Source organism: Onychostruthus taczanowskii, unplaced genomic scaffold, assembly GCF_017590055.1.
Source record: "Onychostruthus taczanowskii isolate IOZ18803 unplaced genomic scaffold, ASM1759005v1 scaffold13, whole genome shotgun sequence".
Lineage (NCBI taxonomy): Eukaryota > Metazoa > Chordata > Aves > Passeriformes > Passeridae > Onychostruthus > Onychostruthus taczanowskii.
In genome coordinates, this window is record NW_024498462.1 from 14897638 (window position 1) to 14915398 (window position 17761).

Genomic DNA, 17761 nt, shown 5'->3' on the forward strand with positions numbered 1-17761 from the left:
CAACATATTCATCAGACAGTGTGTTCTTCACAAAAGCAACTCGTTTCCCGTTTGGAAAAAATAAAAATAAAAAAAAGAAAGGAATTCACTTTTGCACAAAGTGTGATCCACAGGCCACCTCCAGCTCACAACAAACAGGGAACGGCAACAACCTCAGTAGACAGTGCTTGGGGGGGGATCTTTCCAGCCATCAGTTGTGCCCCCCAGCCCTCCACCATCCCTCCCAGCCCAGCCCTGCAGCCTCGAGGGTGGGGAAGGCCAGGGGAGCAGGGAAGAGCTCAGCCCCTGGCCCCCAGCCCCAAAGCTGCTCCAGATGGGGTCCTCGTCATGCTCGGGGGAGAATCGTCGGTGCTTGCTGCTCTCCTGGATTAACAGGAGCAGAGCAAGTTTGCCTGAAGGAAACCAACAGATCCCAGCGATTTTTCCTAAACCAAATCTGAGGACAGGTTTAAGTTATTAAAAAGCACAATAATTACATCTGGAACCCTTCCAAAAAGCCTTCCTGCCCGCCCTGCAGCTCAGAACGTTTTTTGCATGGCCAGTTTCGATGCAAGTAGGAAAAAACCAAGAGACTGCAATTTGCCCAGGAGCCTGAACTCATCTCGAGTGACACAGAGGGACAGTGACAGGATACCAAAATATTCTGGGGAGGGCCAAGGCAGCAAAGCCAGGGCAGCTCTCTGGGTCTCCCCTTGGCCCTGCACAGCAAGGCCGTAGCAGGGAAGGGCCCCTCGCTCACATCCCCCACTGCAGCCTGGGTCAGCCCAGAAAACTGGTGTTTAAATGATTTTCTTGGAGGCATAAGGGTTTACTGACCTCTTTAATGCCCCCTTTTAATACAGAATTATTTCACATTCTTTCTCGGCTGTGCTTTTATTCAGAGTGGCAAGGAACGTTTCCTCTGGGTAAATTAGAGAAATGTTTCTTTTTTTTTTTTTTTTTTTACCCTCTCTTCCTTTTCAGTTAGCATCTCTTTTTCATCCGAAACACGAGGCTGGTGGTGGCAGCTCCGCAGGCAGGGGGCAAGGCTCGGTAGGAATTAGCAGCCAGCACTTTTCCAGGCAGCTGGGGATGGTGGTGGGGCACCTGGGGGGACCCCACTCCCCACGGACCATGGGGAAGCTGGGTCTCCTCCTGGCAGAGGTGTGGGGTGATGATGGGGCCACACGGAGCCCTGTGAAGCCAAGAGCACCTGACAGACAGGGCAAGGCAGGGTCTGTCTCTCAGCAAACACATGGGAGAAGTTTCCTCCCCCGAAAAAAACCTCCCAGAGCTGACAAAACCAGGAAACATCAGAATAAACTCAGCTTAACAGTCACAGAACACCCAGTTACTGCAACAGCCCCGAGCCAGCCCCTCTCCTCTTTGCTTGTGTTATAATAAAACACACATTTGGGGGAAAAAAAACCAGAAATCAATGACAGCAGTAACAGTACACAGGCAGGAAACACAGTGGGAACAGAAACAACAAATCCCTGAAAAATGGGCTCAGAATCCAGAAGAGGGGAGAAACCCCCCAGTTTGCTTTCTGGAGGGATGCAGGACGTCATGTTAACGCGTGGGATGGGAGCTGAATGAGGTAGTCATCACACCAGTGAGGGAAGCATCACAAATTTCATTAGACAACTGTTTTTTTGTTGATTCTTTCCCAATTCCTGGCCCTAGCAAGTGGCAGGGGGAACAGGCTGACTCTGGACCTGTCTCAGACCAGCTGTGGCTTCAGGCAAGATCAATCTGCCCTGAAGAAAGAAATGGCTGGAGTTTGATTTTATTTAGAGGATAATAACAACTGGAACTTGTTTTCTTGTTGTTTTTCATTTAAATAAATCAAGTAACAAATACTTTATCATGATATGCAGACCTAGAAAGACTCTTTCTCTAGAAACCACTAATTTCAACTTGCTGGTACAGCAAACATTGGCAAGAGCTATACATTTTTCCTTCCATAATCAATTTTAAACTCTAGGAAACATTATTGAGGGTAGGAAAAATCTGTTCAGTGAAGGGTTAATAATAATAGCAAAAATAATAATAATAATAATACACTAACTGAAATCCTCCTACCTTACTCATACCTCACTGAGGAATCATCACTGCAAGAGAGCAGAGAGCTGTGGAATCCCTTCCCTCTCTCCCTTCTACAAAATGGCTATTAAAGTAGCTCAATTTTCAATTCAATTTTACATGAGTAGATTTGTACCCACACAAAAAAGTCCTTAATTATGAGAAAAAATAAAGAATTGCTTTAATTTTTTCTCCATTAAGAAGGCACATTAATTGAATTAGTAGCGTTGTTACGTATCACCTGTCTGCCCCTAAATTAACATCACTATTGCTCATTCCATACCTATTTATGATGCAGGGATAGAAAGAAATCAGAAGGGTCCAAAATCCATGCCATGATGTCATACCTACATACACCCTCTTGGTGTAATCATGGCTAGGAAACGCTGACTGGGAAGTGTGTGTGTCTAATTGAGAAGGTAATTTAGATCTCTTAAAATAATTCCATCTCTTTGACTTGGAAATGACTGGAGGCGAGGGATATCTAAATCTGGGAACTGGAAAAAAACCAAAATAACCCACTTGTGGAAAAAAAAACCTTTCCATGCATTGCCTTGAAATTATGCAAAAAGAAACGGGTAAGGGGAAAAGTTCAGCACAGTGCATCCGACAATTGCAATCCAGGCAGGATTTTCCCAAAAACGTCTTCCCATAATGCCCTGTCATTCTCCTGCAGGAGCCAGGGGAGGCTGCAGGCAATGGTGGGGGCTGGAAGAAGCGCTTGCTCCACCGGGGCTGCAAACTGCAGGTTCCCCAAAGTTTAAGTAAGATGATTGTGATTTATATTTTTTTTTTATTCCTTTTTTTTTTTTTTAGCCTGAAAGCCTTTTGCCATCACTAGACATACAGTAATTTGCAATATCAAATACAATAATAGTACAGATAAGTATGTGACAGCAAAAGGATTCATAAATGCAGGGGTGTCCATAGCAAAACACCAACACCTTAGAAGACAAACAACCTCGTGCTGGGTGAATTTGAACTGAAACTCACCCGACTGTCACTTTGAACAGTCCCACACAAGAAACAGCCGCTACTTTGTCCAGACTACAAAACCGCCGGGGTGCTTACTAAAGATGTCCGAATAAGGAACTGGCCACTCAATTCTCTCCAGGAATGGAAATTTATCTTCGTTTTGAGATACAAAAATATATAAACTCCGAGGAGGGGATACCGAGCGCTCCTGAGGACTGGGGGGGTCTGGCCTCTGCCCCCGCCACCCGCCGCCTCCCGGCCAAAGCAAAAGAGCGGCTCCTCCGCTCGGGCTGCACACCCCTGCCGCCTTCGAGACACGTGGGATTGTCACACTAACGATAGCTCCATTTATAAACAATACATTTAGGGAAAGCTTTTAAATACAGCGATCTGTGAACCATTGGTAAGCGATAAAAACAATCTGCGCTGGGAGTCGTGCGGTCCCTCATCCTCATCCTCATCCTCCCGTGGCCGAGTGCCGCTCAGAGGACGATGTCCTTTAGTCTCCGTGCGCCGGGCGAGTCCTTTTCCCGGCGTTCCTGCAGGAGCGGGTTGCCCTCGTGCCCGCCGCTCTCGCTGTCCGCGCCCCGAGGCTCGGCCTCCATGGGCCGGGAAGGGCCACTGTTCCCAAAGGGCTCCCGCTCCCGGCCGCCGGCGCCGTGCCCGGCTCCGTAGGGCGCCGCCGGCTTGCCGGACAAGGGGCTCTTGAGGTGCAGGGGCGAGGTGACGGGGCTGACGGCCTCGCAGCCGTTGCCGGCCTCGCGGACGGCGCCGCTCACCTTGGGGCTGCAGGCGGCCGAGTCCACCGTTCTTTTGCCTTTGGGGTTGGCCGGCCGCTCCTCGGCCGGGGGCTCGCCGCCCTCCTTGCCGAAGGTGGCGAAGGTCCTTTTCGCGCCGCAGTCCGCGTAAGGCTCCGCGTCCGCCGCCGTGGCCTCGATGGACAGGGCGATGACGTTCCTGCCGTGCTCGGGGGACTTGGCGCGGCTGGGCGCGGCGCCGCGGGGCATCCAGCACCTGTCCGAGTGGCCCAGGATGCGGCACTCCTCCCGGCAGTGGAAGCCCTCGCTCTGCTCTGCGGGGAGAAAGCACAAGGCACGGTGAGCGGGGTGCCCACGCCCACCGGCCTGCCCGGGCTGGGGGGACCACGGCGAGCTGGGCGCTGCGCTTTGCCCCCCTCCCAGGCAGAGGGGATCCTACCCCAGATCCAGTGGCTGGACCTCAAACAGCCATCGGTTTCAAGGCTCTGCAGAGTGGAGTTTAATTTCCAGTAGGTTGCGTGTCACCTGCCAGCACCACAACAGAAGCCTGGAGAAGGAGTGATGGCAGCAAATCCATCACAACGGGGCTGTCCATGTGTCAAGCCCTCAGAGCCACTGGTTCCTGGGTTTAGTGACCAGTGTTAAAAGCCACCATGTTTTAAGCTTGGTTTGACGTGACATTTAAGCTTGACTTTTTGCAAGGCGGGGAAAGGAACAGAGGGAGGAAAGAAAAGGGGAAGAGGGAAGGTTCTCTGTGGTTCTGCTGTATACGTGCGTTTTAACTTGTTGCTTAATCCCCACTGACCTCTCACACAACAGAGGCTTTATAAATCTCCAAGATTGTCCACTCCACTGAAGATTAAATGTGTCATTCCCAGTGCTGGGGCTTTATTCATACAGGAGCAATAAAGATTCCTTCTCTCGACTTGGGGCTGTCGTCCCAACACCACTTTACAGTGCTGAAATATGGACTGGTGGTTTAACCCTTCCCAGGGACCCTGGTGCCCAGGGCCTGCACGCATTCCTGCACTGTCAGTCAATCCCAGAGGACTGCACAGCTTCACCTCCACATCACAGATGGACAAACCGAGGCTCGGGGAAGCAGCCGGGCTCAGCCAAGTGCAAAGCCGGAAATCAAATTCAGCAGTTTCACCATGCCCAGCCTTTGCTGAGCATCCGACCGTGGCTCCCGCCGAACACCGCAGGATCCTGGCTGCTTTTCAGTCTCGGCTTTTCCTTCACTTGATAAGAGCTGCTAATTGCAGCTGCCCTCATTAAAGCACAGCCTTTCCCCACGCTAAGACGCGGCTCCTTCCTCCCCTAACCCACAGGCTCTGGGAGCAGCACTGCAGCTCCGACGCCGTCACCCCGCGAGCCCCCGGGGCCGGGCTGAGGGATGGGAGGTGCAGACTCAGCCCGGCTTTCCTTCCCGTCCTCCTGCAAACCATTCATTCTGATGCTCTGTACATCTGTGTGCATAACCTCCGCTCCTCAGACACATTGGTATTTCCACCACATGCGAGCACTAGGGCGGCTGATAAAAATTCTCAGCACATAACACAATGCACCAAAATATGAGCAGCTTAACACTTACAGAGAATAAACGAGTAAAAGGCAGACCTAAAAAAAAAAAAAAAAAAAGGAAAAAACACCAAGAAAGGGTTTTCTTTTAAAAAAAGAGAAGAAGGCAATTAATTGAAAAATATATGGGTAAAACATCAGCTTTTTCTCTACATCAGAGCAGCAACCCAGTGATGTGGAGCACAGGGCTGGGTGGAGGGGAGGAGGTCTGGGTTTTGGCAGCTGCCTTTACAGCAGCTTGAGAGAAGGATGCCCTGAGCCCTACACACAGAACAACCAGCACTGAGCTCTAAAAGCCCATGATCTTATACTTTGATTCTGTTAATTTCAAGTACTTGAGCAAAATAGAAAGAAAAAAAAAGAAAAATTGCCCAGAAAATATTGCTGTCTCCCTATTTATCCACAGCTTAACTTCAAAAGGGTGCTACAGGCATACAAAGTTGTGTAGTCTGGCTGTGATAGCAGAGGACTTGGTGATGGCTGGAGGGGCTACAGAAATATCTTGGATTCTCATCCCGATGAGACACTGATTTATTGTGCTGTGTGACCTTGGGCGTGTTGCTGGAGCACACATCACTTCAGTCTCTCCACAAACATGAAAAGCTGGATCTGTGAGCATGCTGGGCTGGCTGGTCAGCTGCTGGGGAGCTGCTTCTCCTCACCTTCCCTGCCCAGCAGCACAGCTCAGCCCCAAATCCATGGGACTGCCACAGCCAAGGCAAAGCTCACTCCAGAGGGGGCACAGGCAGGTTTGTCTTGCCTTGACCCATTATTTCCAACTAGCACGTTTTACAGCTAGAAACAATTGGAGGACTTCCCTGATTACCACCAGTAGATATTCCTCAAAGCCTAGAAAGGAGCCTGTGCTTTAAGAGCAGTGGCCTGGTGCCTCTCTGCCAGGGAGATGATCAGATTTGGACATTACAATGCTTGTCTGGAACCTGCAGCAGCTGAAATGCAGGGAGGAAAGGAGCTGAGAAGCATTACATTAAATTGTACTGTTTCAATCTTTTGTATGAGGAAGGGAATGTTAACAAGTCTCAAAGAGGCCAGGCTGACAGGCAGAGGGGCACAGGTCACCATCATCCACAGACCTGAGACAACAGGTAGCTCCATGGCACGTTCTGTCACTCTGCTTCTGTGCTCAGCACACATCTCAGCTTGGAGACCATGGCCTGCAGCCAGAACCATCCTGGCTCTTGGGGACAACATGTGTCTAGGCTGCCCAGAGCAGCCCTGAGCTGGCAGCAGACACGAGAACCAGCACAGAGCCCCCAGCAGCAGCCCCTTCAGCAGAATGGGCATCTTCAGCTACCCACCCATCCATCGCTGTCTTAGCCCTGTAGCTGGTATAAAACACTATTTTTACGCCTCAAGCAAGGCCTGCTGATACACAGAAACACCATTCCTCTGCTGTCCCAGATCCAAAGGCGTGCTCAGCAGGGTCTGAGCCCCTCCAGTGGCTGAGCCCAGGGCTGATCCCTGCATCCTGCTCCTGCCCCAAGCAGAGGCAGGCAGGGAGCTGCTGGGCACGCTCCTGGCGCTGCCCTTTGCAGCTCAGTCTGACTCAGCCAGCCTTGATGGCACCCAGGACAGTCATTCACGTTCACATTCACATTACTGTACTGGTCTGTCTCCTTCTTTACCACTTTAACAATCAGAAATAGAACAACAGGAAATTCTTTTACAGCCCTAGACCTGCCCTAGTCAATACAACTGTTACTGTCTGCACGGACAAAATGTTCTGGATGCACAGAGCATGAGAACATCACAGCCCTGGCGTGAAGACCACCGTGGCCTAGGGCACGACCTGGGTTGCACTTTCTAAGGAGCTGAGGACACTGCACACACTGAGGGGATAGTTCTGTTGCCAGTCAGGATGTGGGGACACCCGTGGTGGCACCCAGCTGGCCCAGAGACACACTGAGCAGCTCACCTGAGGGCAAGTGCCCTACACAGGAGCTGCTGTGTCAGAGATGTGCAGGTGCCACTGCAGCAATATCCGTGTTTCAGCCAGACTGCCCTCACCCAGCACAAATCCAGAACCTTGTTTCAGAGCACCTCAGGGCAGGGTCACTTCTAAAACATTCCCCAGGTACAAAACATCCTGGCAGAAACCTTTTCATCAAAAGGTGAGCAGTTCTCCTGAAGTCAGACTTGGCAGGAAAAATGTCATTACTAAACATAAGCTCTTGCATAGCAAATATGAAATAACATAATATCCACAGCCACGTCTGGCATAAATATGCTCCTCAACAAGTAAAGCAAAATCCATGTTAAGCTCCAGATTTCAAATCAGAGCTCTACTTGCAACTCAGAAGACCAGCACAAAGGCAACTGCTGTGGTCTCACCCAGGCAGCAGCTGCCGAGGACCAGCAGCTGCAGGAAGAGCTGGTGGGAGAGATAAAAATCCCCCACGCAGCCAAGACCCTCAGCACTTCCCAATCCCACCATGCAAGCTCAAGCTCTGGTTGGAAGAGCAGGGACACGGGATGGAGGGATGGCCCCAATCCCACCATGCAAGCTCTGGTTGGAAGAGCAGGGACACGGGATGGAGGGATGGAGGGATGGATGGATGGATGATGGATGGACAGATGGATGGATGGATGATGGATGGACAGATGGATGGATGGATGATGGATGGACAGATGGATGGATGGATGATGGATGGACAGATGGATGGATGGATGATGGATGGACAGATGGATGGATGGATGATGGATGGACAGATGGATGGATGGATGATGGATGGACAGATGGATGGATGGATGATGGATGGACAGATGGATGGATGGATGATGGATGGACAGATGGATGGATGGATGATGGATGGACAGATGGATGGATGGATGATGGATGGACAGATGGATGGATGGATGATGGATGGACAGATGGATGGATGGATGATGGATGGACAGATGGATGGATGGATGATGGATGGACAGATGGATGGATGGATGATGGATGGACAGATGGATGGATGGATGATGGATGGACAGATGGATGGATGGATGATGGATGGACAGATGGATGGATGGATGATGGATGGACAGATGGATGGATGGATGATGGATGGACAGATGGATGGATGGATGATGGATGGACAGATGGATGGATGGATGATGGATGGACAGATGGATGGATGGATGATGGATGGACAGATGGATGGATGGATGATGGATGGACAGATGGATGGATGGATGATGGATGGACAGATGGATGGATGGATGATGGATGGACAGATGGATGGATGGATGATGGATGGACAGATGGATGGATGGATGATGGATGGACAGATGGATGGATGGATGATGGATGGACAGATGGATGGATGGATGATGGATGGACAGATGGATGGATGGATGATGGATGGATGGATCCATGGATGGATGGATGCCCAAAAGGCAGAGCCCAGGAGGAGCTGGCAGAGGACACTGCAGCAAGAGCCCCCAGCTCCACATAGCATGGGCTGTTCCCTCATCACAGGGGGATTAAGGAATGTCCACGGTGAACAAATCCTCCAGCCTCCTGTCCAACACCCACACACCTGTGGCAGAGCAGCACGGAGCCCATTCAGCTCTCAGCAATTGAATTATCTCCAGTGGAATTGCAACGCTGGCCAAAGAGACAAAGTTAAATCGTAGCAAGGTGCAAGTGCCTGGGAATGCAATATTCCTGATAAATGGCCAGGTGACATGTGCTGTTATACAATCTAAGGTGCAATTTGGGCGATGACAATAGTCCCTGGAGTTTCCATTTCCAAACAGGCGCTCGGTTCAATCCAATCCGTGTCAGAGCAGCTCTGCCGGGGTGAGTGAGTGGAGCTCATTTGTGCTATTACAGGGCAGCGAGGAAGAGGAGCGAGGAGCCGCTTGAGAGCGAGAAATAACGGGGGAGAGGCACTGAGGAAGCCCAGCCTGAAGGATCCAGCTGGGACACGCACGGGCAGGGGAGCGTCCTGCTGAGCGGCCCCAGCACAAAGCCCCCAGCCCTGCGGCAGCACCGGCCCTGGTGCCCGTGCCTGGGCAGTGCCCGTGCCTGGGCTGTACCCACACCTGGGCAGTGCCATACCTGGGCTGTACCCACACCTGGGCAGTGCCCGTGCCTGGGCAGTGCCATACCTGGGCTGTACCCACACCTGAGCAGTGCCCGTACCTGGGCAGTGCCAGTACCTGGGCTATACAATTCCTGGACAGTGCCATACCTGGGCTGTACCCATACCTGAGCAGCGCCTGTACCTGGGCAGTGCCCATGCCTGGGCAGTGCCTGTGCCTGGGCTGTACCCACACCTGCGCTGTACCCACACCTGGGCTGTATCCATACCTGAGCAGTGCCCATACCTGGGCAGTGCTCATACCTGGGCTGTACCCATACCTCGGTGGTGCCCATTCCTGGGCAGTGCCAGTACCTGGGCTATACCATTCCTGGGCAGTGCCCACACCTGGGCTGTACCCATACCTGAGCAGTGCCTGTACCTGGGCAGTGCCCATACCTGGGCAATGTCCATACCTGAGCAGTGCCCGTACCTGGGCTGTACCCATACCTGGGTGGTGCCCATTCCTGGGCGGTGCCACAGGTCCCCTCGTGCAGGATCCCAGCTCTAGCTCCACATTTTGGTGTTTCAGCAACTGTGTGATTACACTGTAATCACGATGACACTGCTCCTGGGTACAGCAAACAGCACGATCATTAAAAAATTCATTTCAAAATCTTCCTGGAAGCTAATAAATTTTACAGCAGTTTCAATCCTTTCTCATTGCAACAAAGAAAAGCTTAGTTCCAGACAAATTAGAAGTAAATTGATTGCCTTAGGGGAATCTATTCAAATATCACTTTTCCATGTTAGAAATCTCTTCCTGAAACAAGACGAGGAGAACCAGGGAGAGCCAGCACGGGAGCAATGTGGAAAAGCAAATCATTAAATCTCAGTTCATGAAACTGAGGGGCGGGTGGGGGGGAATGAAACTTAAAATAAAATGCAAATGTCTCACTGGGGTGCGGGCCCAACATTTGTGACAGAATTTATGAATAATAAATATGAATAAATAGTAAACACGAAGGGATCAAACACTGTTGTGGCTGTTTACTCATGGTTAGCCATCTTTCATGGACAAAGCACAACTGCATTGTTTAACACTCCTCTTCCAGCTACTTCGGGGGTTCTTTTCAACTCCAGCACCTTCATCTTCTCAGGACCCAGCACCCCAGCACACCAGTGGAGCCCATGCCCCTCCACCCCAACAGGAGTGGCTGTTTCTGGCTCAGGGGCAGTGATCCACCACATTACACTCCAGATAAAATAATAAGCTGCAGCAAAATACAAACAGTCCCCAGCTGTGGTTCATCATTCGCTTGTAAATTAAGACTCTGCACCTCTCCCTTATCTCCTCTAATAACATAATATCAGGAAACGAGAGGTGGGGAATAGTGTATTATATTTGTGACCTATGGGCTTTACAGAGCCTTCCTTGCCTTTCCTAATAAGAAATCTCCAGTCAATGCAGCAATGTAATCCTGGCGTGGCTTCCCCTGCACAATGCTCAGAGGATACTAATAACCAGGGACAGTGACAAATGCTCTTTACTGCAACAAGAAACCTTTATTTTCCTCTCTTTCACCATTATTCGGGATTTATGAAAGCTAAAAATGCTGTATTTTTAATCCTGGATTGTCTGTCCCAACACAGAAGGTCAACAGTGCTTTGACAAAGCACAGGAATTATTTTAATGAAACAAGGGCTTGTCATTTAGATTAATTTATTGGGCAATTGCTGATAAGGACCCGTGGCTGCATGCAGCTCATGGGCAGTGCTCCTGGGATGGTCAGCAGAGGTGTGCAAGGGGGCTCATCCCCAGCTGCTGCAGGCACAGACAGCTCCCAGGAAATGCTGAGGGCTCCCTCTGATTTACAGCAGCCAAGAGCTGGCCCACTCACCTCCTGCCTGCCCTGTATCACCATTAAAAACTCGCTCTCCTCTGCAGAACCATCCCTGCTTTATGAAGGAGGGCCAGGCAGAGCTGGGTGCCTGGCCAGCTGCAAGCCAGAGGGGAAGGACAGACCTGGTGCAAAGGGTTTCCTCTGGGGATGCTGATGCCTCTGGGATGAGGAGCAGGCTGTGGGAAGCAGGAGCTGGAGTGTGGGAATGCCATGTGGGAATGCTGCGGCAGAGTCAGACCCAGAAGGTATTATGGGCTGGAATGCAATTTAATGCTGGCTGCTCCCCTTTATCCAGGACCGCAGGCCAATCCCCACCTCATTCACAAGGAAAAATTAATTCCCTTTCAGAAGGCCGGCGGAACACACCATTTAAACTGCAATTAATCCTTTTCTTAAGTGGCCCGTGGAGCTGGTGCGGGCCCCTGAGCGGCGGGGATTTCACCTCGGAAACTCCAGCACTCATGCCTCCACACAGGGCTCATTAGCATCCTAACTGCTCTGGGATGTGGGATCCAGCCCTGGCAGGGAGAGGAGAGCTCTCTGGGCTCTGATGGACCCCTTCCATCCCCAGCCATTACTCGTGGGCACCGCTCCATTATTGCTGACAGCAGCTCCTGCGCCGCCCGCGCGGGCGCAGAACACAGCCCTGACTTCATTACTGGAATTCAATTTCATTAGCACTGGATACAGAGGGATTGTCCTAAATACACTCTTCCTTCCTTGTACTTTTTTCATGTTAATGCAACCATTTGAGTGTATTACACCCTGCAGAGATGGAAAGATTTCTAGTCTGTTTAAACACATTTCCCACAATTGGGAGCAAAACTTTGTCTCAGTTTATGCCTCTGACACCAGCTGCCTTCCATTTAATGGGACTTCAGTCGCTAAAACAAATTAATCCAAAGGTTACTGCTCCCTGCTATTGTCATAGACGAAGCAAATTCACATATTCTGTGAGGGTAAGGCAGGACCAGCCAGGCAGCCACATTCCAATGGCAGCAATAAATCAAATTATTACTCAGTGCTATTCAAAATCAGGCATCGGTCAGAAAATGGCAACTCGACGATCCTGATAAAAATCCAACAAAACAGAAATTACAGTTGGGGGAGATAAGAAGCAATTTCTGGATGCCTGTACTGGGCCAACTCCTGGACGAATGCCTGTCAGAGCACATCCCTGCCCTCTCCTCGGGGGCTCGTGGTTAATGTCTTACTTCAACCAGCACCTCCCTTGGCCAGGACAAAACAGAACAAGCCATGCTGATCCTCCTCCTGCAGGGATGTGAAGGCCAGCGTGCCGTGGGGAGGCTGCCTGCCCTCTCCTCCTGCCACCCTTCCCTGCGAGGTTTCTGGTGGCTCCACACAACAAGGGAGAAAAAAAGGAGCTGAGGTTATAAATGCTGATACATAATTTACTCCTATTATCAAGATTAAACACATCTTTGCATGCTTAGCATAAAACAACTGCCTTTCCCCAGATTTCTCAAGGACATGCATAAACTTCATTATTATCTAAATAATCAAAAGAGTATTTCAATAGAATATTTAACTGTCTGCCTACTGGAAACTCACAGCCTTAATCTAACACTGATCCTCTGTTGTCCTTCATGTAAATATTGTTGGGATGTCAGCCAAAGCCTAGGGAAGCGAGCTTCATCTTGGTGGATGGGAATCTCTCGTGTCAGATACAGTCAGCCTGACTAATGAGACCTACAGCTTGCCAAAACCTACAGCCTCGCTGTCTGTTCCAGCCATTGAACGCGCTCAGAAACCCAGTGGCACCAGCCCAGCAGTCTACAGATCCCAATCAACTATCAATAGCTTAAGTGTAAGTGATTGTGTATGAAGTACGAGCCAAATGTGTTTCCTTTTTCAGTTTTAGGACCTTCAGTATTGTTATTGCACCAGTAATGCTTGCACGGAATTAATCATAGACGTACCCACAAGGCAAAACATTATGAGAAGCTCTTTGTACTTTCTAAAAGTGTGCAGCTCTGAAGAGTGGAGGGAGCTGGAAGGCTTCCCAGCACAATGGGGCGTTCCCCATCATCCAGAGAGAGCTGGGGAATTTTACGCCTTTTCTTAAAAAACCGAAATGTTGGTTGCTGGCCATCTCTCATCATGACATTGACCTCTCATGCCTCCACCCTGGAGCTCAGCATTATCCCCTCCCTGGTGCTCTACTTTAAGTCTTTTCCAGATGAAGATGGGGGTTTTCCACGCTGGTGGATCTTCACTCTGAAGCACAGGGATGTACCACGATGAGGTGTTTGCCTGGGGGAGTGGGGGCATCAGAAAATCCCACAGGATCTGGGACAGCTGCAGGGACAAGTCTGCAAAAGCTGCTCTAGATTGTCCAGCCTGACCCAGCAGCTGATTCACAGGGACCCTCCTGTTCTCTCTGCATGGCCTTGGAGCTGTGAGAGGGCCCAAAGCAGGCTCCAGCTCCACACTGAGGAGGGATAACAGCAATGCCAGGGAAATGCCAGCTGTGGGTTACACTGCCCCAGGGCCAACAGAAGACATGACAGAATTGCCAAAGTACGAGAATCTGATCCATTTAATTAGATGAAACTTTGTTCTGGCAATTAAGTTTACCTTCATTAATCCAAAGGGCAGATAAACATGCATGTAAAACTACTATAAGGTCAATAGTTAAATCTAAAACCTCATTATAAGCTTGGAGAAAATGACTACCTGTGAGTCATGCACAAGCTCAGTTCCAGCAATCCAGCTGGGGTCCCATCCTGTTCCACCCCATCCCGTTCTGCTGGCCCCACAACCATGGGGGAGAGATGGACAACGAGCCCTGGAGTGTGTGTGGGGCTGTCAACTGCAGAGCCACAGGGAGATTGCTGAACAGGAGAGGAAAATAACTGTATTTCCATGCCTTGCACAAGCACTGCAAGGACAGCAGTCAGCTCCACAGCCCCAGCCCTCCCAGCCAAGCTGCTGCCAGCCCATGGGCACCTGGGCAGGGATTCTGAGTCCCACCTGGGGGCTGCACACCTCACTGGGATCGCCCCCCACACCCCTTGCTGTGGCTCCAATGCAGAGGTGGGATGTCCTTGCTCCCCAGGATGAGCTGCTCCAGCTCTGCCCCAGCTTCTGCCAGTGCAGCCTCCCAGGATTTCTGCCTTCCCGAGGCACACTCCTGCAGCACTGCCCCGAGGTCAGGCTGGATTGTGCTGGCTCCTGGCCCCGGCTCACAGGGCTGTCAGCTAAATTGCACCACAGCACCGTTACTCTCAGTGATGGTGTGACAGACAGACAGAGCCCAGCTGGATTTTCAAAACCTAAGCACTTTGCAACACTGACAGGCAGGAAAAAAACAACCACCAACCCACAAGCCTCTTAGTCTGAGCAGGTTTTATCTGGAAATACCCAAAGCTAGTCAGTGCAAGACCCCACAAAGTCATTCCTCCCGAACCACTTTCCTGACCAAACCTTTTAAGTGTCACTGGGAAATAAAGAGCGATAGGTACCAGCCCCAGCCAGCCTTACCTAATTAGCCCAGTCCCCACCACATCCTCAACACATCCCTTATGCAAAGGGATGAAGCAAGGCCGAAATGCCTGATGGAACTGGTGCTTTCAGACAGAGCTAGCACAAGGAGCAGAGTCAGGCTGTTACCCTGGAGTTCAGCACGGGCTGCAGCAGGCTCCTGTGCCACAGACATGCACCAAGGGCGAGTGGGCTCAACCCAAACGTGCCCCTCTGGAGCGGCACCAGCCTGACTGTGCCCCCGAGCACGAGGAGGAGGAGGATGCAGAGGGAAGGCAGGCAGCTCAGTCCTGCAGCAATTCTGGAAGAGCCTCCCCACAGGGACCCACCCTGGCTGCCTGCAGCACATGCTGTAATGCTGCCTCCTCGCCACTGCACCTCGCCTCACTGCTGAAACACTTACACATGCAGCATGCATTAGAATTAAAAAACCATTAAACCTCGGAAAGGAAAAACTTTGACAGGATGCGTAATATACAAAGTATAATTAATTAAATTGGATGAGGCACTGGGGGACGAGAGAAGAGTGGATGGAGACTGCTCTTGGAAAAGGGATGGTAATGCACTAATGTTCAGTGTGTGCCATTAAAAACCAGCCTTGGAAGAGGCGAGGACGAGCGACAGGGGCTTCGAGAGATGGCACCAGCCAGTTGGGCACCTCGGATGAGCAGCAAAAGAGCTGGTGGCGTGAAATGTGGCCAATTAGAGCCCTGAAAAAACTATAATGGTGGTGGGAAAGGCACAAGAGAGATGGAAAAGCAGAAATAGCAGCATGCTGGTAAAGAGCAGTGCTCTACCAGTGGCAGCCTCCTCCAGAGAGCTGCTCTGACCCACCCCACCAGGGCACAGACACCAGACCACCTTCACCACCAGCTCCAGGCTCCTTGGGGCCCAGAGGGGATTCATCCTGGAGAGCATCTGGCTCTCTGTGGGATTATTCTTCAGCTATTTGTAACTCCAGGTGCAGTTCCTCAGCGTGGGTAGCACCCTGCTGCATCCATCCATCCCCTAAGGTGGGTGGGAAGCAGCAACCAAAGACAGGGCCAGAGTGGGAGCATCAAAGGCAGCCCCAGTCAGCACAGCAGGCACAACATGATGAGACAGGCACAGTCTGGCTGTTCAGCAGGACAAAGTTTTAACAGGCTTAACAACAGCATCAGCACTGATCATTAGGCAATTACAACTGCTGAAAGTTGACAAAGCACCAGGACCAAATGAATTATCTCCCCAAATCCTGCAGACAGGAGCATGGAAAAGAGAAAAGTCATTGTCAACAGCCTCTGATAGCTCACTGGGTGCAGAGCAGTAACTAAAAACTAAAGGGCTGTTCATTTACTTGCTGTTTTGAGAGATGAAAGGGAAAGGCCAGGAAATGAGATCTACAAAAATATTCTCATCACTCAGGGGGTGGTGGGAGGGAAGGTCCTGGAAACACCGATACAGCCAGGATTGCTCAGCGCCTGGGGACATCTGATTCAGAGGAAGGGACTGCGTGTGTTTGGAAAGAGAAGGCAGATTCTGGCTGGGGGAATTGGCTTCTGAATCATCCCCAGCGTTACTTGCTCAGCCCTGCACATTCCTGCACACTGCAGCACCGGCCGAGGGACAGTGGTGAGCTCTGCTCCAGGAGGAGCCAGACCCTCTGCTGCAGGACCTGCAGAGCTCAGTCCACGCTCAGGCCCACGGTGGCTCCCTGCCCTGCTGCCCTGCAAGCAGGGGAAGCTCAGCCCTGGCACTCCTCGAGCACAGCCCTTCATTCACTCTGAGTGACTAGGCACGCTTTCCCGAAAAACATGCAAATGTGATTTAAAGACTCTAAGTGATACAGAATATATCACATCCCTTGGGAACCTGTTCCAGGGGGTAATTATTCTAATTCCTAAAATCATGCATCTCATTTGCAGCTGGAATTTTCCAAGGCAAATCTCCACCTCCCAAGGCTCTGTCTTTTCACTGAATTAGGGAGAGGCTTCAGCAGCAGAGATCTCCTCTTCCCTCAGTTTGCTTCTGAGCACAGGCTCAGATGACCAATGTCTCCAGCAAGGTTCAGAGCACATCCCTGAGGATGCCATCTCCCTCGGGTCCTATTTCAAGCCCAGTCGTCTCAGCTGAAAGAATCCTGATGGATTCAAAGGGCTTTGGGTGAGGTTCTAAATCTCCAGACACGTGTTTGGAGGGTGAAAGGCAATTTGTTCACCTATCCCAGAAGCTCCTGAACAGTGTCCAGTAAGCCAGGGGACATGTTAGCACTGAGAGGCATCTCCTCTCCATCTGCTTGCCATAGCTCAGCAGTCCTTGCAAGGCAAGGCTGCTCAAAGAAGGGCTTGCGTGGATTTTTACAGTGAATTAATTCAACATATCCACCTAGTAACGATGGAGGGAGACTGACAAAGCACAGGTCAGGCAATGAGGGAATTGCAGGTATAATTGCTAATTTTAATTACTTGTCTTCATTAAGATGAGGTTTCTGGATCCTACAGTGATGACTAATGGGTCAAAATTTTTGCATGAGTGAATATACTTCCGTTAAAGGGTGGAACAGACACAGATTTTTTTCAGATTTTACAGGGGCTTTTCCACCACATGACGCAGAGAATTCCCAGAACCCAGCAGCGTGCCAGAGGGAGCAATCCATAGGTGCAAGATAAACATTTTTATGATGCACAGGAGTGCCCAGAAAGAGCACAACAAGGTGGAAGTAAGCAGCAAACGAGGTAAAACACAAATTATACTTGAGCTCTCTGTGTCTCCTTGGCACTTGAATGAGTTGCAGTACAAGCATCAGGGCTACCTGCACTCCTGACAGCACTGAAAGGAAACAGAAGTTTGGAACAAGCCAAACACATTCAATTTGCCTGAATAATTTAGGCTGCTGAGTTATCATGGGCTTCATGGCCTGTCATGGAGACAGGATGCACTGCACAGGAAAGGTCTGCAAATC

General features: G+C 50.6%; 1 protein-coding gene across 3 annotated transcripts in view; it reads right to left on the minus strand.

The window, feature by feature from the left end:
• Nucleotides 1-2837: 2837 nt before the first annotated feature.
• PCDH19 (protocadherin 19) overlaps nt 2838-17761 on the minus strand; it is a 55348-nt gene continuing 40424 nt past the window's right edge. For 2 of the 3 annotated variants that reach the window (XM_041396468.1, XM_041396467.1), the window contains exon 5: nt 2838-4111. In XM_041396468.1, the coding sequence (XP_041252402.1) occupies nt 3522-4111 (590 nt within the window). In that variant the 3' untranslated portion in view covers nt 2838-3521. Of the gene's footprint in view, nt 4112-9922; nt 10044-17761 lie in introns of those variants that run through there. The other variant, XM_041396469.1, reaches the window with a different exon arrangement.